Raw genomic sequence first — 19,156 nt, forward strand, 5'->3', positions numbered from 1 at the left:
TACTTTTCTCGTCCCATTTTGTAGTAAACAAAAAATATTCACAGAAATATACATATACCCGTATCCTCATGGCTTTAAAAGAGCGTTGTTAACTGATAAAAACAATTTGAAAATATGGGATATAGGTATTAACGGTATCCCATCTCACCCCGCAGTACTATATATTATATAAACTTACTCTTTTCAGCTTCCATCCGAAGGTACCTGTAACCCATTTGTTCTGACTGTTGGGTTAGAGGTCACGCCCTCACAATGTTCCACTGGTGTTACGTTAAACAGGGGTACACTATGTATGTTCTCATGCTTACCTGGGTATTATATGACACAAGGCACTCCATCAGCTTACTGCACTGGAGTTACCAATTTATGGACAGGCACAGTGCCCCAGTGTAAACGTGAGTTGAAATATTCATATACTTTTGATTATAAATTTGCCGAATTATGTTGTTTTTTAAAAAAATACTGTAGTCGCTACAAAGTACATGTCTGTAGTTTTCAATTTTTTTACCTAGACTACATTTTTGTCTTTAAAATCTTAGATTTGAAGAAGTCATGCCTCTTTGTAAAACCTATATAGAATAAAATATCTTTGTACAAATTATTGTTTGGTAATGGACCAACTGAACTAAATCCCAGGTCCCATGTCATGCTTTACTGTATGCCCCAGCACCCACACAGAACATAATGTAAAGTTACGAACATTCAATCGTGTTTAAAAAACGCAACTCAATATGAGTAAATTTATACTGTATTATCTGTATTGCAGCCACGCTTTTATTGGATACTTTACTTTTACCCAAGTAGATTTTACTCATAATATATTTAAACCACTGTCGTTTTGCAGCTAATTTCCCTTTTTCTCATGTTTTAATTATTTATTAATATAGTAGGGTTGGGAAAGATTGGACACCTTTTTATTCTATTTTCTCGTCACTTTTGGTAGCAAACAAATAGTATTCAAAGAGTTATAAACCTGTATCCTCACGACTCCTATAGACCGCTGTTAATTGTTTAAAGTACGATTGGGATATTTGGATATTATGTGCTAAAGGTGTCCCATCTTACCCTACAGTACTACATGATCTTCGTTACTATTAACACTTATGTTATTCCGTCCAACACAGCATTCTGCCTTGGTCTTCCCCTTGCCCCTACCTCCTACTTTACCCCAGCCACTTGTGGTGCATTGCAAGTGACCAGTGGCACAACTTGCACGTCTACATGTGCACAAGGAAGTGTCACAAGTGCAGGAATCACCACAAATGCACGAACATGCGCAGACGATGGAACATGGTCAGGAATGGATGAACCTTGCATGGGTGCGTTATATTGTCTTATTATTTTTTAACAAAAACCTTAGTTTACTTTTTTAGGGGGATTACTTTTTAAGTTTTGTTTTTGCGATACTTTTTAAATTGGGACCAGAGTTACAACACATTATCACAGTTACTCTAACTACGTTTTAATTAGAAACACGTCAATCTGTTTAAATATAAGTTATCATTTTTGCTATGTGACAATAAGATGTAATAAATTATTTTCCCTGTTTTTAATAATTTAAACTAGCTAGTTTTTACCAAGATCTAAACTTTTGTAGATGATTATGATTTTAATAGTAATAAGATTTTAACACTGTAGTGGCTGTCCTTTACAAGTTTACACACCCAAACTGTACTACTGTAGTACATATTTAACAGATCAATATGCTCTTCTGATTAACTACGTCGAATTTTCTTAATTTTGTTGCAACAATTTGAGAGATATTAAGTGGTGGCTTTATTTACATTACAAAAAAGTTTTAATTTTTCCATTTCTTTCAGTTGGTTGCAGTTTACAAGGCGCTACAACTGATGCTAGTTTGGTTACAAGTGGTAGTAAGATGGCTATCTCATCATTGTCTTGTGTATCTGATGTAAAAGCTCCTGGTACAAGTTGTACATTAACCTGCCCAGCTGACTATGTATTGGTGGATGGGGAAGCTACAATGAAGTGCATGGATGGGGGGAACTGGGATGGACCTATGCCAAGGTAATGTTATTATGGTTATAGAGAAGTCTTGCTATATCAAACAACTGTATCTTATATGGTAATTGAGGACACTCTGACCTACATTCCAGTTGGCTTGCCTTGCTGTATGATTTACTGTGATAATGTGTCAAAGTTTGTAATGTATCCTACTATAGATGTTATTAAGTATCAATTTACACAGGTGTATACCGCAATTTAAATGCCCACAAGTTACAAGCATGGGAGCTGAACCTGTTGAATACGAACCCATGATGGGAACTGCAGTAGTAGCTGGTACAACTGCTACATTAACTTGTTTACCAGGTTAGTCGGTTTGTTACTTCTTATAAATGAATGTAACTTTTTATTCTCACATAGCAGAGTGACGGCAGTGGTTATAACATACGTGTTTTGTTCCATACACCTCATGCCTACTTGTTAGTTTTTGTAATGTCAATGTCTAACTCTGTGAACTTTTTCTGTAATGTCGATAATTTATACAACCCATTAGTGATTGGGGTTAGAATAACTTCTGTTTATTGTCTTCCCCAAAGACACACACACTCACTATTGTAGCAGCGTCAAGCCTTGAACCCATATCCCCTAGTCTAGAGGCAAACTTGACAAGATATCCTTAAACCCCCACCACAAACTAACATAGCATTGTTACACACAGGATACACAATATCTGGTGACAGCACAAGGATATGTATGAGCAATGGAACATGGGGTGGAAATGGTGGTGCTACTTCTGTATGTAAACAACTATGTGAACCAATTCTACCAAAGTTTTTATCTGTCTTCTCCCCTTCAAGCTGTACTGATCAGTAAGTCTTTTGATAATTGCACGTAGGCATCAATTTTTCGGTTTTTATAGAAAAAGCGAGTTTAACATTTGACATTTTAGGTGAAGCAACAACGCTTATTTTCTTCCAATAAAATGTAAATATGTTTTAATTGTAAGGGTGTTAACAACTGTTGTTTTGTCGCTATATCCCGTCTTTTTGCCTAAAATATTTCTAAATCTTTGTTACTGTAATCAAAGAGGAAGACAAATAGAAACTATTGTTATTGTTATAATGCAGTTACACTTATAATTTGCCTATATAATATCATTAATATAGTATTTTGTAGTAAGATGAGATACCTTTAATATCAACATATCCTGATCATGTTTTAAACAATAAACAACGGTCTATGGGAGTCAGGAGGATACAGTTTTATATTTTTTTGAATTTTCTTTGTTTACTACCAAATGGGATATGAAAATACGTTAAAAAGGTGTACCATCTTCCCCCATCGTACTATATGCTATGCCTGGTAGCAACAAATGTAAAATAAATTGTATCAATCACAGATACTCGGAACATGGTGACACATGCACCATGACTTGTGGGGATAACGTTGCACTCAGTAATGGTGACTGGTCCATTTCAATAACTTGCCAGAATGGTGTGTGGTCTGGTCCATTACCTTCATGTGTGGCTGATCCACTTACCCCATTAAACGGTAAGAAAGTTATTAATGTGTTTTACCTGTAAGTTAAACCAACTTTAAGTTATAGTTCAAGTTGTAAGTTTGTAGTAACAGAGCTCTGTTTATGCTATGTCAAAAAACATAACTTTGGCTTAAAAAACAAGTACAGGCTTGAAACTTACACAGATGTTATGACAATGAAATTTGAATTTGTTACAAAATTAAAGTCTTTGTTATTGCTACTTGGCTGCTTAGCAGCAAAATGGTTAACGTGTCTGATTCTAGGCCAGAGGTATTTGGTTTTCGAAGTAAGGCTTCTACTGTTGGGGGCATATGTGTCCTTGGGCAAGACACTTATCAACAATTGCTCCAACCTAGTGGTCAATCACATATTGCCTACATTGTCAACCATATACTTAAAAAATAACTCGTAAGTGGGCACAAGGTGTATAAAACAGAACTGTCATGTTATAACGACTCATTGTCCAACCACACAAGGATAAATGAATAAGTTACAAAAATTCATTTTTACTCATAGTTTACGAAACCAGCTCTGACTTCATGATGATAAACATTGCATCAGCTATTGGTTGTTTCACCATTGGCAGCGACAATGCATTGAAATGGATGCCACGAAGTGATTGTAAACCAGAGGATGATGCTAATAGATGGAGAATGACGGGTAACTCAATCAAGAATAAAAAGAACAACCTTTGTCTGCAGGTTAGTATTTACCAGGAATAATACTGTGCATAGTACTGTAGCTATACATTCAAAAACCCACAGCTATACATTCAAACCTTAAATGTTATTATCCACTATTTGACATATAGTTAACACCTTTTTTTATAACGACCGATTGCCCGCCTAGATTTGTCACCTGCCTCTAACTCCGAGGTAGTGAGTTCAAGGCTCAACGCTGCTACCATTGTGGGTGTATGTGTCCGCACTTAACCCTTTACAGCATTTTTCCAACCCAGTGGTCACTAATGGGTTGTTCAAAATATCAACCAAAAAACACGCTAATATACTACGAATTAAAATATATTGTAACTTGTAAGCTGGCACAAGGTGTATGAAACAGAAGAACCGTGTTATATCGACTGACGTTGCTCAGCTACACGAGGATAAAGCAAGTTACATTCATTCATTTATATTCCAGCCAATAAACATTGTTGGATCACAAGCTGTGCTTGGTGTTGGCACTTGTCGACAAGATGATGTTCAACAACTATTCATGTGTGGAAACCCTGACAGCTCTAATCAAAGGTTATCCTCATATTATGTTTGTTTACAATTAGTATAATTCACACTCATATAAAAGAAGACAGTCAAGACACCCATGTTGTTATAGTTTACCAGAAAGCATGAGTCATGGGGTGTATGAAGCCACTATGTACAGCCTATGCATGAGAAGACATTCATGTTATAACTCGACAGTGAGCATGAGGTGTATGAATATCCATGCATGTCCAACCAATCCACATCATCATTTCATTGAAATATTATAGATAACCATAGAAACAACATTATAACCATATAAATATTATAGATTCTCGTTATTTTCCGCTTCCACCACCCCATGGAGAATGTTCCTCCAAAACAACCCAACAACTTATCTACCATCATACGTAGCTATGGAAACCGTGCCTGCTAATCAGATGAATCTAAATCGAGAACTGTTTGAAACTTTATCAGTAACAGCTAACGGTAAGTTCGCAAATCCAATGTAAGTTTTTTATGTCTAAGAATTCAGTAGCCAAAATCTGATTAGTTAAAACAACAAATAGAAGAAAATTAACAATAAAACGATAGTCCTTTTATAAATTGACAGCCATATATTAAATGGAAACTACCACCCACAAAGTTACATATGTGGTAACTAGTAAGCGTGCATGAGGTGTATGGAACAGAACATTTGTGTTACAACAACTGTCGTCGCTCAGCCACGCAAGAATAGACAAAATTTATTCATTTTCCTGACAAATTCTTGCCTTTTTTCAAATTCAGTAAATTTTGCACTGTTATGCAGCGAGCATGAGGTATAAGTATTTTGCTAATCCAATATTTTTACACAGCTAACATGGGGAACCCACAGCATAGTGATAAACCTGTATGTTCATATTCATGTGGTGGATTAATAACTGATGAAACATCATCTGGTTATATTGTATCACCTGGATACCTTGGTAATGGATCCTACCTCCCTAACACTGAGTGTGTGTGGATATTAGCAAGTAAGTGCTGAATGTAAAGATATTATTATATGTAGGTCTATGCTTAACTGGTCTACAGCTAAGAGATCCGGTGTAAGATCTTAACTAAAACTGTCATGAATACTATAGTACGGTGGGGCAAGATGGGACATTTTTTATTTTTTTATTATCCCATTTCAAAGAAAACAAAAAATAATTTGTAAATTGTTAAAACACGCTCAGGAAATATGGGGTTTAGGTGCCAACGGTATCCCCTCTTACCCAGAGTGCTGTATGTTCTTTATGACTAAGCGGAATTGGGTTACAAGTTATAAGTATGATAAATAATGTAAGATCTTTCAATTGTCTGGTACCGGCGCTCACTGGTTGCATTCAATGCTTGATACAGAGTATGTGCCCTTGTAAGGATACTTGTACATTGCTCCAACCAAGTGGTCACTAAGTAACTTGTAACACCCTGGGTGTTAGGGTCAGCTAACTGCCAAGTTTTTATATTGAACAAAAAAAAAAAATAACCGCCAAATTCATAAAGAAATCTTAACTGTATTAGCTGTTTATATTAAATGGAAACCTCACAATGCTAATTACCAGGTAATAAAAAGATCACGCTTACATTACTTGAACTTGACCTTGAGTCTAACATGGGAGATGATGCAGATTATGTCAAGGTAAAACAGGCTTGATATTGCTTGAATATTGTTTGTGTTGCAGGGCGGGGTTAATATTTATATCATTGGTGTTCTGTTTCATACACCTCAACACCTGTTATGTAATTTAGTGGGTGATTATTTTGTTTCATTATGTATGACTAAATAAGTATCACACAGTCAATATTTACTGTAGGACTTCACCTATATATAAATTATAATGTACATATAACATATATAATGTGGTGGTAACTAACAAACCATATCCCAGCCCCAGGTCCAATGACATGCCCTGCTGTAGAACTTCACCCATAAGGAATAAAATTTGCATACACTATGTTGGGGTAAAAAATCCAAGATCCCCTTGCCCCTATTATGTAGTACTTTACCCATATATATACAATATAATGTGCATACACAATGTTGGGGTAAAAAATCCCAGATCCTCTTGCATCTATACTGTAGTACCTTACCCATATAGAATAAAATTCAAAACCCTATCCATTCACCCCAGGTATACGAAGGTAGTAGTGACAATGTTGTTTATTCGGAACATCTTCGTACGTATCATGGTCGAGATATTTCTATGTATGATACCAACAATGGTGGTCATGTTACAAGTTCTATCAATATGAATATGTTGGTAAAGTTTCGATCTAATGGGATGGAGGAAAATGGAGGCTTTGTGATGTCATATAAGGTAAATAGTAATACCATGTGATGTCATAATGTAAATGGTAATACACTGATACTATAGTGCACCAAACCTGGCCTAATTCGTAGGACGCATAGCGTGCCACACTGCGGGACCTTACTCATACAGAATAAAATACTATAGTAATGTCATATAACAGAGTGCTACCATATAAATTAAAAACATGCTAGAATTTAGAAACAACAAAAAATTAAACAACATTTTTTCCCAAAAAATTGTTAAAATAAGAACGTATTGTGATTTCTTGTAGTTAGATTTAGTTGCCTATGTTGTTTAAAAATTAACTTGGTGTAAATAATTTATAACTTATGCTCTAACTAATTTAATTTTTTAAATATAACTGGATGAAGTGTTACTGTTAGGTAGAAAAAAAGTTTTTTTTATTATATAATAAACTCAAAAAAATAATTACCAATTTTAATGTAATAATATTTCAGTTTGAAAACCCAATTGTGCCATCACAATGCGGTATGTCAGCTTATGTATGGCCAACTATTGACCCAATAACGGAACTTGAAACATCAGCAATGGCTCACACTGCTACGGATGGGAAATGGCCATGGGTGGTTTCTATAAGGGAGACTGCTGAGCGTAGTGGACATGTAAGTTGGTATGCTTGGTGTGTATGGAGATGGCTGTGTTGTAATTGGCAGCCAGCATGAGGTGTATAAATACACATGTTATACCTTAACAGTCAGCTTAAGGTGTATAAGAAGGCGCTAAGGAAATGTTAGAATTTGACGGGAAGTATGAGGTGTAGGAATACACAAATATATTTGGTGTATAAATAGACACCTATGTTATAACTTGACAGTGAGCATGAGGTGTTTGAATACACATATATATCTGGTGTATAAGAGGAGACATATGTTATAACTGAGTGAGCATGAGCTGCATGAATAGTGAATACACAATGTGTGTTAACTTAACACACACTCATATAAAACACCCATGTTTTACCTCACATAACATAACACACATCCCACCAGGCCTACCCACGCTGTACTGGTGTATTGGTTGATGCTACCACCATTCTATCTGCTGCTCATTGTGCTAAGTTTGCATTGGTTGCTCTAGCACGTGATGGGGGCGTGAGCATTGGCGTGAATCGAGTATCACAGTTTCATATGAATGATGATCTCACTAATGGTAATGGAGTGTATGTAGACAGGTAAGTCAATATTCAATGTTATTGTTATTAAGATGGCATTTAAAAAGGTAGTTTTGTAGAAAAATATAGTTTTAAAATCACAAATAATTTAACAGTACTTTGAGTTGTGTTTCTAGTGTATAAAAACATGTGTTTCTAGTGTATAAAAATTAAAAACATGTGTTTCTAGTGTATAAAAACACACCTGTGTTATAACAGTGAGCATGAGGTGTATAAATACACAATGTGTATCTGGTGTATTGGAAGAAACCCATGTTATAACTCGACAGTGAGCATGAGGTGTAGAAATACACCATGTGTGTCTGGTGTATAAGCCACCCCTAACATAACATCTACACGCAGGTTATTCATCCACCCCAATTACGACGATACAACTCGTACACATAACATAGCTGTGTGGAAACTTACAACATCTATAATGCATACTGATACACAGCCAGCATGCTTGCCGATATACGGGCATAATGTTCATAACACTGATAGTGAGTGTTTTGCTGTTGGCTGGACACGAATTGATAAAGGTAGGAAAAAATGTGTTGCTGTGTTTTTCTAGTTAAATTTAATAACTTTTTGACTCTTTAAACATGGTAGTGATATTAAGAAAGTTGAAAATATTGAAATAACAAAATATATCTTGAATGTATAGCTGACAATTTAGACAACCGAATGACCACTGGGTTTGGCCATGCAAAGGCCAAGGATATATAAGTTTTATTTTTTTTAACTAAATGTAAAAAACATGTTTTTAACCGTGAGCGTGTTACAACAACTGTTATTTTGTCGCTATATCCTGTCTTTTTTTTAAAAAAAACAAACAAATCTTCACTACCGTAATCGAAGAGACAAAAAAATTGATTGAATGAACGTAACTTATTTTATCCTCGCATGGCCGAAAAACGACAGTCCTTATAACACGGGTGGTCATGCACCTCGCCCCAGCTTACGAGTTACCATGTATGTTATTATTATTATTATTAAGTTACATTCATCCGTTACACATATACCCACAGGCACATCATCTCAAAACATGCTGGATTACAAAATGAAGATGGAAACATCAGCTTGGTGTGAACAAGATCTTGGGTTGGAGAAAGATTCCGGTTTTGTTTGCGCTAATCATGTAAGACTGGATGCTTCTGGATATGGAGGAACGGTAAGAATTCTATATCTGTTACAGTAGTGAATATATGCAATGGTGAAGAAGTTTAGTATTTACTGGGATGGTATTCACATCTATCTGACTAAACTAGCTGCCCCCTAAATTCGATTTTGCTTTTTAGTAAGTAAATGTATGCGTCCTTGGGCAAGTCACTTAACAGTAATTGCTCAAAACCAGTGGTCACTAATGGGTTGTCTAAACTATCAGCCAAAAAATCCCCGAAAAGTATTTACTTACATACTCGGTATTCTATTTCTCGTCCCATTTGGTAGTAAACAAAGAACATTCAATCAATTATTTAACTGAATTATCACGACTCCCGTAGACCATTGTTAATTGTTTAAAACATGATCAGGATATTTGTATATTATATGCTAAAGCTGTCCCGTCTTTTCCCACCCTACTATACATGGTAAATTGTAAGCGGGCATGAGGTGTCTAAAACAGAACACCCGTTTTATATCGACTGTCGTTTCCGGCCAGACGATGATAAATAAGTTACATTTATTCACTTATTTATTTAAAACGCCATATAATTTATCATTCAACCATCTTTATACCCAGGATGATTCTGAACCTCTCTTGTGTAAAAGTCAAGACCATTGGTATGTGGTGGGCGTGGCCAGCCACACCCAGATAGGTTCAAGGTCCACACGTCGGTTATACACCAGCGTCCATTCACACGGACAATGGCTGCAACAAGCGCTGTCTATGACGTCACAAACGTCGTACAAATCGTTGGGTCTAGATAGATTGGGGTCAGAAGATTTGGACACGTCTGAAATCGACCAAATAGCAAAGGAAAAGTGGTTGAATAAATATTAAAGTCAGTTCTACACCTATAAACACACGACTCACGTCTAAGTTGCTTCAAAATGAAGCTGCACACGTTTTGAACACATATGGTTTCAGACACTTTGCATGACAGTTGCTCCAAGATGCAAAATTCGTACTTTTGTTACACACTCGGATTTTTGTTTTTAAGTTAATATCGCTGTTCAATGCGTATCGCAACTATAGTTTAATTTGAGTTAATTTATTTGTGTTTTAAAAGGGCTTTAACTGTTAGATTTCACGCACGTTAATAGCCAATTTCCGAAGCTGTCGCAGTGTGTGGATAAGCAGGCAGATTCGGTAATTCATATCCTCGTGGGTGGGACTTGAGTTACTTATCCATGGTTGCCACTCCCATGCCCACAGTCAAGTTGCTGAACCTATTGCAGTGTGTTGATTTACCTATATTGCAGTGCGTAGTTTAGCATTAGCGTGCCCATGTTAGCATAAACGTATAAGGAACGAGTAGAAATAAGGACCAAAACAGCTAGCTGGTTCAGTTTATGACCTTTGTAATCAAAGAGTAGGCTAGTATAGGTAAATAAAGAAAGACAAGTTTTACCGCAAAAAGGTAAGTGTTGTGTAACTTCTACGTTTAAGAGTATTTTTAGTCTTCTGTCTACATTATTTAGCAGAATGCCATAAATTTGTCTATTGCTATTAAGTGTTATATTAGTATTATCATAGATACTCAAGTCTAATACGTATTAGAGTATTTATGGTATTAGATTGGAAGACTTCAGGCAAGGTACGTAACACTTTAGCTGTGTAGAGTAGACCTATACATAATTTAGTAGCCGGGTACAACAATAGCGCAATGCTACAAAGTCTCCTATTATTTTAAGTTTATTTACTAAATAGTATTTTATATCAACAAAATTAAAGTAAGGATATTGTTGGCTCTCTTATTCAACGCATTTCTTGCTTTACAAAACGAGCTTCAAAATTGGTGAGTGTCTTCTATAATTGGTACGCTTTATTCAACTTTCATTCGCTTATAATTGTATCAACCCTAACACCCATTGTTGCATGGCCACCTAGCAGCTTATTCGCTTTTGAATAACCGTCGTTATTATTTAATAGGCGGTTTGAGGACTTTCTAAACTAATAACCCTCGGGCGATATTTCACGTTGAAAATACGACGATTCAAACAACGTGTCGTTCAGTTGCACATGTTGACTGCATATGGTTGGATTATGTGGAAGCTTAACCTGTTGGTTACGTTGCTGGTGCTACTGCTGGTACAACGTGGAACGGTAAGTCGATATTTTTATTGTAAACCTCAATTTATACGATTGAATTAGTTCAAGGCAGATTGTAGGGAAAATGACATAAAATATGACGAATAGGCATAAGCTAGAGATAAGTGTAGGCTTATAATGCTAAATCTTAATCGTACAAAAATGGTTGACTACGGATGCGTTACCCTTTGAGTTAAATATTTAAACGTTATTTAGTAACACTGTATTCTTTATTCATGAAATATGAAGTTATATATATGGGCTATAGGCCTACCCAATAATGCAAAGATGCTGAGACACCTTATCTTTCTATTTACATTTGGTGGTAAACATAGATTTCAAATAATTAAAAAAACGTATCTCCCCGACTCACATAGACCGTTGTTCATTGTTTAAAACACGATCAGGATATTTGGACAATAGCCTATATGTGTTAAAGGTGTCCCATTTTCTCCCACCCTACTATAACCTTATTTTCTTTACAGGCAGAAGATGAAAAACCAAAGATAAGTCTAAATATGGACCCTGTTGACGTTAAAACATGGGGACTACCATTAGATAGCAAATATCCAGACGTAGTTCAAATAAATGAAGCAAATTTCAAACCAAAAGTTTTGGAAAGTAGAGATGCTTGGATTGTCGTGGTATTTAAGGACAAGTTACACGGGTTAGTCTGCTATTGGTTGGTTTGAATTTGAGTTGTTCAATCGGATGGTATGAAATAGCATTAGGTATAATTGAATTCTACTCTGGAAGTATAAGGTTCTATGATGTAGCATAGTCGGGGGAACTGGAACTTATAGGAATTGCCTTTACTACAACGCCGAGTATATGGATAAATATTGTGTTTTCTGTTTTATTACATCAGCAGCACAAACAAGCATTACTGTTTTATTACTTGAAATATAGAGCTGCATTTTGCTAGGTCACAAAAAAACGTTTATTTTTTATTGTGATCATCATATTCTATATACACAGTAGTTATTATGTTTTTTTAACGTACGTACTGTACGTTTTTTACAAACCGGTAGGTAAAACTATTGCTTTCTACTTTTAAAATTTATCTAAAATTACCCAAAATTTCTCCCACAGGAAATGGTGGCACCACGCAGGCCACGTAAAGGGGGCGGTATGGTACGGGTCAGTTGATATTGAAAAACAAGAAAATTTCGCGAAACTTTTGGTAAGTTTTCATTTTAATTACAGTTCCTTATCTCATCCTTATTTTCATTTTCTGGCTATTGTCGCATTTTGGGTAGGCGAAGTTTTTGGTTTTTCTGTTATAATCTTATTAAATTGGTAGTTTTGTTCTAGTTACCATATTCTGTTGCCTTTTGACTTTAAAGTTTTAATTTTTTACCACGCTGTCTATTCTGTTTATTCGATGCTTTTTCTCAAATAGCAGTAGCCTATAGCTTATTTATAACCGTATAATGTTTTGTTTAATGACCGTCGTTTTGCTGATAAATACGTTCTCTTTGTCGTTCTAATAATCTAATTAATCTGATTTTCGCCACTAAATTTGAAAAGATAAATAAAAATGTTGGTGTTTTAATATTTTTTATACCAACAGGCGCCTGAATCTACTGCAGAAAATATCGGTAACGGTGTAGCGGTTATTTTCCCTTTTGGTGTAACCCCTAAGGAGAAAATCAAGTTCACCGGCAAAAAGAAGAAACGACCTTTGATTGTGAAATCGCCAACTAAAGCAGAGGAAATTATTTCAAGTTCGATTCCAAACCAAATTGAACGAATGAATTTTAAACCAAGCCGAATGAAGAAGTTTCAGGATTGGGTTGTTGATTCATATTATAAGTCAAGTCCACCCAGGTGAGTAATATTCTATTCTAACACTGTTTGTATTTCCGAACACAATAGCAAAAAATCGCATAGTAGGGTGGGGGAAGACGGGACACATTTATCACATAATATCTAAACATCCTGATCGTGTTTTAAACAATTAACAACGGTCTATGGAAGTCATGAGGGTACGGGTTTATAATTCTTTTGAATGTTCTTTTTTACTACCAAATGGGGCAAGAAAACAGAATAAAAACGTGTCCCAACTTCCCCCATCCCACTATAACTACAACTACTGCTATTAACTTCGACTGCCATATATGTTTCATACCATGTTTTGTAATTTTAAGATTCCCAGTACTTTGTATTACTGATGAACCGGAACCTACTATCCCGGTTTCAATGTTGGTCCTCTCGAATTACTTTTCTCGTTTCTTCTCTTTCGCTCTCGTAAGAAAAGAGGATGTCAGCAGAATGAGGTTACAGTTCAAGGAAGTCCCTGAACCAAAAGTAAGTGGGGCGTAATCGTGACGTAATCACGACGTCATTTAAAGTTAAGATAAAAATCACCTTTGAAAGTATAAACGTTTTCCGTCGTTTATTTACCACAAAGCTACATACATGGTAACTGGTAAGCGAGCATTCTGAGGTGTATGAGACAGAACACCCGTGTTATATCTACTGTCGTTTTCCGGCCTCCCGAGGATAAAGCAAGTTACATCCATTCAATTGTATTAATATATTCAAACGTCGAAAAACACTATATGTGCACTATAGTTGAAAACATTGGCAGAATTTTCACTTTAAGTGTGTGAACCTTAACCTATAAACCTCCGACTTTACCAGGTCTACCCTCACTATTTGATGTTAATGGGTAAAGAGCCATCTAAGGAAGAAATGGACCGAGGATCTTTCGGGATGCATTTCAATATCTTTCCTTTCCTCGCTGATAAATACGGAAGATCTGAGTTATTCACATCTGTGGTGAAGTTTCTATTCACTGCTAATGAAGATTACAGAAATGTAAGTGACGTAATGTAGTGATGACGTAATATTGTGATGACGTAAGTAACATGATGAATGAATGAATCTTATTTATCCTCGCATGGCGGGGCAGCGACAGTATTATAACACAGGTGTTTTGTTTCATACACCTCGCGGCCGCTTACCGAATTACAACATATGTAACGTGTAAACAAGTTATACCACTTCAGTATTGTATAGTACTGTGGGGAAAGATGGGACACCTTTAGCATATAATATCCAAATACCCTGATCGTGTTTTAAACAATTAACAACGGTCTATGGGAGTCGTAAGGAAAGGGTTTCCTAATTCTTTGAATGTGCTTGTTTACTACCAAATGGGACTAAAAATAGAATGAAAATATGTTCTATATTTTCCCAGCCTGCAATAAAACATCAGAAATGTCATATCTTAAACTGTACTTGTCTCTACAGGAGTTACCAGGACGAAGAAGTGACGAAGCGATCAGTGAAGCTAGAATGTCGTTGGTTCGAGACTCACTGCGTAACAGAGTCGAACTAGTTAACAAACATTTTAGAAAACAAAAGAATGTTGAATTGTGACGTCACACAAACTTATGTGACGTCACATACCCTTATAGAAAATTCGATGTAAATAATATTGCGGGGTGGTTGGTAAATACTGTGCCATTTACTACACGTATTTTTAACAGTTATTAACGAACCTTTGGAGGATGCGGTTTTATAATTTAGTAAATATTCTTTGTATACTACCTAATGGTAAGATAAAAGAGAATGAAAACATAAACCATCTTACCCCAACCTACTATAAATATTTTAGACTCTATTACCGTTAAGTTAAATGGTTAAATTTTGCGAAAATACTCAAAATACTAATTAGTTAAACAACGCCTAATTAAACAACGTACCATCGTTAAGTTACTAACATATAACAAAAACACAGCCTAACTAAACCAGTGGTTTTGAACTTTTACGCTCAGGGAACGCTTGAATTTTTCAGATCATTTTGCAACACACCAACAGTTTAAACTTTAATTGTACAATACTACATATCAAATGACGAACCTGTGTTTTTACTTATGTTAAATAGTTTAATTTTTTTTTATAAAACAGTGTTAATTAGTAAACGTATTCGTAAAAGTAAAATTTGAGAATCCCTAATTTAATACCACAGTTTTAAACCCAAAACAAAAACAATAAAGAACATTTCATCATCCAATTATTGCAGGGTTCTAGTTTTAGTGACGTCATAATAGAATAATAATGCTTGTCTCGAATATCAACTAAAACTCGAATTCTAAACCACGAAATTTTGTTTTCCCCTAAACGGCGATTTCCAATTACCGTCTGTGACGTCATAGTCGAATCGAGGTCACCGAGATTTGCCGATTCCAATTATCAGAACAATAACAATTGTCTATGGTGTTCCTAACAATTGGAAACACGTTTATACTTTATCCAAATATGGCGAAGCGATCGCGCTTCAAAGCGGTCGCTTCTGTGACGTCACAGAAGCTGTTTGAACATCGCGACGAACATAAACATTGAAATCTTATAAACAAACATGTAGCATTGGTGCGAACTGTGACGTAACAAACAAAAAGTTTCGCGAAATCTTATAAATAAAACTCGCTGTTGTGATTTCTTCACATCGAGTTTGGAATCTCATGTCACAATGATATCTATATGACGTAACAATTGGATGGGATATTTCAAAACAATGGATTTATGATGTCACAATCTATCTAAGATCAAGCGTAACAATGAAAAGAAACAACGTCCTGAGCAATTAAAAATACGTCATCAGAAAATTAAATACGTCATCAGAAAATTAAAAATGCCATCAGGAATTCCACGACACAACATTACAAAAGTCTTCCGCCATTTCTAAAACTCCAAAACTGGAAAGCATTTTTGAAAGAAATATCAAACTAGTTAACCAAAAGCCATGTAGAAGAAACCTGTACATTATTGTATATTTGTTAATATTTTTATGCTGTAAATAGTCGCTTGCTTATCTTTGTATCTTGTATACGCTGGCCCCCATTACAGTTTCACTCTGTTGTATATATTGTATAATTGCTTTGATATCAAAATACAAAACTTTCATGTAATAGTTTGGTTTATGTGGTTTACTAAGTTTTCTAAAGTAAAGGTTTTATTTTTTAAAAACCTTTTGGTTGGTCCAGTTATTTACAACTATAGTGACTTATCCATGGTTGCCACTCACATGCCCACAGTCAAGTTTCTAAAGCTATTGTAGTGTGTGGATAAGCAGACCTGACTTTTGGTTGGTTTGGTCATTTAAATTTCTATGAATGGAAATTTAAGTGACTTATCTATTGTTGCCAATCCCATGCTAATACACGTTTTGTTAAGCTTATTTAATACTTAATCAAATAACCCCAAATCACACATTTGATATTTTATTTCAAAGAAGGTGTACGAATAAAACATCCGATAAACTGTTCATTTATTTATCAACAACGTCATTAAATCGTCGTTTTCTTTAATCTTGGCTTCTCTTTCTTATTACTGTTCCCAACATTGAACAAACTTCTACTTTTTACCGTCGGTTTTGATTTGTGTTCCTCCTCTGGGGATTTCCCGTTGACGTCAGTTGGTCGTCTCAATTTGTGCGTGATCCTGAAACGGCCGCTAAAGTCGCTATCGAGGTGATCGTAGTCACCATCTTCGGGGAGCTTTGGACCCCAACGCAATAAAACTTCATGAAAATAATCAACAGATTTATTCCGTTCCGGTCCCGGTGACTTTCGTACGAAGCTAACTCTACTAGTCGCCACATCCCCCGTCACATAATCAAGTTTATGATAAACTGAGACCTCTTCAGACCCAGCACTCGCTGTCACGTGACTCTTCCTCGACTCCAAATTCACTTTCGTATAAACAGGTGAATTCCCGGTATCGCTACCCTCCGCTTGTGACGTAACAGTCGGGTCGGTCGAGTCGTCGCGTTGTTCGGCGCCTTTGGGTCGAGACTTCGTATTCTCATCACAATCACTTCCTGCCAATGAACAATCTTGATCAGCCACGCACGTAGCGACTTGTGTTGTTTGACTTGCCTCAGTATTCGTCTCATGGATTTCCATCGGTACTTTATGGCCGAAGTTCTCAAGCATTGTGTTGATTGGTCTGTGGGATTATGGAACGTGATTAAAATGTTGTAACTGAACGATAAACAACCATAATATTGATGTAGGATATAATAACTTATTTATCATCGCGTTGCGAGCCATCGACAGTCGTTATAACATGACTTATTTTGTTCCATACACCCCATATACCGTTTACAATTTAGGCACCTCTGATAGCTTTGCTCTTAACGGTAATTGCTGCTTCAACTAAATAGTCTCTTAATTATTGGTTGTCTAAATTGTGAACGCTACACTACAAAAAATAAAAATCTCTTTTAAAAATAATCACCCACAAACGAGGGTTCGTCAGCTGGCATGAGGTGTATGAGTTAAGCATGTGTCTGGTGTACAAGAAAACACCCATGTTATAACTCGACAGTGAGCACAGCGAATTAACAAACCAAGATGAAATTACTCGTATTTATTTTTAAATCGTCCCTCAAACTCTCACGTGATCAGCCTCCATAATCACTCGTTCTGACGTCATAAACTGGTTCGTGAACTTTCCCCTACATCAAGTTACCACTATACCCTCGTAGTAAAACAACCCGATTCACGTCATACTACGCAATAATAACAACGTTTGTGACAAAGTACAAGGCTTAACGGCGCCTAAAAGTCACTACTGTTTTTTTTTGAAAAAATGTTTGACGAAAATTCATTTAACATTGTGGGTTAGGATGGATACCGTTGACACATAATATCCCATATTTCCTCATCCTGTTTTTTTAAAAGAGTCACTACTGTTTTAAAAAATGACAAAAATTCTTTTAACTTTGTGGGTTATTGTTGGGCACGTGAGTGGTCATACAGATCATTTTCGTCGAACAGATTGTTCATGTTTTTGTCATATTAATTTGTAATATGAATATAGGCGTCGAATAAATGAAACGTATTTTATCCTTGGGGCAAGGAGGGTCGTTACAGCATTTTTTTGTTTCATACACTTCGTGTCCGCTTACTAGTTACCACATTTGTAACGTTTAGGAAATTATTTATTTGGTATTCTGGATTTTATTTATTTGATGTAGAAAAGACAATTCAAAAGATCTTAACGCCATATTTTACCTTCTACGTTTTGTGTTTGAAGAAGCCGAACGTAAACTGTCGAACGTCATCTCTCTTATGGGTTTCCCAGGTCTTGCCTTATTCACATAACTAGGATTGCTGTTACATCTGCTTCTGAGGCTTGGTATAGCCGGTAATGGTCCCTGATCTTCAAAACGTGCCGAGTTGACCGGCACATTCGGCTCGTACCTCCATTTCGCTGGATGTGAAAATGACGTCACAGATGTCGCTGATGACGCGGCTCGTGGTTTTGCTCTTAAGCTCCCAGGAGCGCGAGTGGGAGAAGAGTGAGAGGGAGGAATAGGAGGAGGGGGGAGAGGAAGGTTTGTGATGGAAACAGAGGAGAGAAGAGACGAAGAAGACTGTTTCCTGTTGTTATGGGAGAGAGCTGGGTTGCGAGATAATCTCAGAGTGCCTGAAAAAGATAAGAATAATTTATAAACCTCCACTTATTACACGGAATACACACACGAAGTAGGATGGGGAAAAATGAGACATCTCCATTCTGTTTTCCCGTCCCATTAGGACAGGTGGTAAACAAAGAACATTCAATGAATTATAAAACCGTATTCCCACGACTCCAATAGACCCTTGTTAATTGTTTAAACACGATCAGGGTATTTGAATGTTACATGCAAAACATGGCGAGTCCCCCAACCCC

The 19,156-nt window shown here is 36.1% G+C and overlaps 4 protein-coding genes across 6 annotated transcripts in view; 2 read left to right on the top strand and 2 right to left on the bottom strand.

The window, feature by feature from the left end:
- Positions 1 to 16,386, top strand: part of LOC100175254 (sushi, von Willebrand factor type A, EGF and pentraxin domain-containing protein 1) — a 26,151-nt gene extending 9,765 nt beyond the window's left edge. The window contains exons 19-43 of one of the 3 annotated variants that reach the window (XM_026835407.1): positions 188 to 395; positions 1,125 to 1,319; positions 1,821 to 2,028; positions 2,210 to 2,331; positions 2,684 to 2,834; positions 3,365 to 3,516; positions 4,022 to 4,206; positions 4,646 to 4,752; positions 5,036 to 5,193; positions 5,562 to 5,720; positions 6,291 to 6,367; positions 6,861 to 7,046; positions 7,499 to 7,663; positions 8,051 to 8,232; positions 8,575 to 8,753; positions 9,243 to 9,385; positions 9,956 to 10,796; positions 11,111 to 11,174; positions 11,309 to 11,482; positions 11,953 to 12,134; positions 12,560 to 12,650; positions 13,041 to 13,297; positions 13,618 to 13,777; positions 14,114 to 14,290; positions 14,726 to 16,386. In XM_026835407.1, the coding sequence (XP_026691208.1) occupies positions 188 to 395; positions 1,125 to 1,319; positions 1,821 to 2,028; positions 2,210 to 2,331; positions 2,684 to 2,834; positions 3,365 to 3,516; positions 4,022 to 4,206; positions 4,646 to 4,752; positions 5,036 to 5,193; positions 5,562 to 5,720; positions 6,291 to 6,367; positions 6,861 to 7,046; positions 7,499 to 7,663; positions 8,051 to 8,232; positions 8,575 to 8,753; positions 9,243 to 9,385; positions 9,956 to 10,216 (2,838 nt within the window). In that variant the 3' untranslated portion in view covers positions 10,217 to 10,796; positions 11,111 to 11,174; positions 11,309 to 11,482; ... (4 more) ...; positions 14,114 to 14,290; positions 14,726 to 16,386. Of the gene's footprint in view, positions 1 to 187; positions 396 to 1,124; positions 1,320 to 1,820; positions 2,029 to 2,209; positions 2,332 to 2,683; positions 2,835 to 3,364; positions 3,517 to 4,021; positions 4,207 to 4,645; positions 4,753 to 5,035; positions 5,194 to 5,561; positions 5,721 to 6,290; positions 6,368 to 6,860; positions 7,047 to 7,498; positions 7,664 to 8,050; positions 8,233 to 8,574; positions 8,754 to 9,242; positions 9,386 to 9,955; positions 11,175 to 11,308; positions 11,483 to 11,952; positions 12,135 to 12,559; positions 12,651 to 13,040; positions 13,298 to 13,617; positions 13,778 to 14,113; positions 14,291 to 14,725 lie in introns of all 3 variants that reach the window. The other 2 variants (XM_026835406.1, XM_009861012.3) reach the window with 2 other exon arrangements.
- On the top strand, positions 11,423 to 14,813 carry LOC100177570. The gene is made up of 7 exons (XM_026835501.1): positions 11,423 to 11,482; positions 11,953 to 12,134; positions 12,560 to 12,650; positions 13,041 to 13,297; positions 13,618 to 13,777; positions 14,114 to 14,290; positions 14,673 to 14,813. The coding sequence occupies exons 1-7, from the start codon at positions 11,423 to 11,425 to the stop codon at positions 14,811 to 14,813; spliced, it is 1,068 nt and encodes a 355-aa protein (XP_026691302.1).
- Positions 15,508 to 19,150, bottom strand: LOC113474419. Its single transcript, XM_026835452.1, has 2 exons — positions 18,496 to 19,150; positions 15,508 to 17,425 (listed from the first exon to the last, which is right to left on the bottom strand). The coding sequence occupies exons 1-2, from the start codon at positions 18,543 to 18,545 to the stop codon at positions 16,765 to 16,767; spliced, it is 711 nt and encodes a 236-aa protein (XP_026691253.1). The 5' UTR covers positions 18,546 to 19,150; the 3' UTR covers positions 15,508 to 16,764.
- The window catches only part of LOC113474420, a 10,833-nt gene continuing 7,184 nt past the window's right edge, over positions 15,508 to 19,156 (bottom strand). The window contains exon 2 of the mRNA XM_026835453.1: positions 15,508 to 16,445. The gene's annotated coding sequence lies outside the window, so the exon portion shown is untranslated. The remainder of the gene's footprint in view (positions 16,446 to 19,156) is intronic.

This window comes from Ciona intestinalis, chromosome 8 (genome assembly GCF_000224145.3).
Source record: "Ciona intestinalis chromosome 8, KH, whole genome shotgun sequence".
Lineage (NCBI taxonomy): Eukaryota > Metazoa > Chordata > Ascidiacea > Phlebobranchia > Cionidae > Ciona > Ciona intestinalis.

Excerpts from the sequence above, each read along its gene's own strand:
- LOC100177570 (XM_026835501.1), top strand. The coding sequence starts at position 11,423 with ATGTGGAAGCTTAACCTGTTGGTTACGTTGCTGGTGCTACTGCTGGTA. Across the intron at positions 13,778-14,113 it reads AGGAAGTCCCTGAACCAAAA|GTCTACCCTCACTATTTGAT; the intron begins GTAAGTGGGGCG and ends CGACTTTACCAG. Across the intron at positions 14,291-14,672 it reads CTAATGAAGATTACAGAAAT|CCTGCAATAAAACATCAGAA; the intron begins GTAAGTGACGTA and ends ATATTTTCCCAG.
- LOC113474419 (XM_026835452.1), bottom strand. The coding sequence starts at position 18,545 with ATGACGTTCGACAGTTTACGTTCGGCTTCTTCAAACACAAAACGTAGA. Across the intron at positions 17,426-18,495 it reads TCAAACACAAAACGTAGAAG|ACCAATCAACACAATGCTTG; the intron begins GTAAAATATGGC and ends ATAATCCCACAG.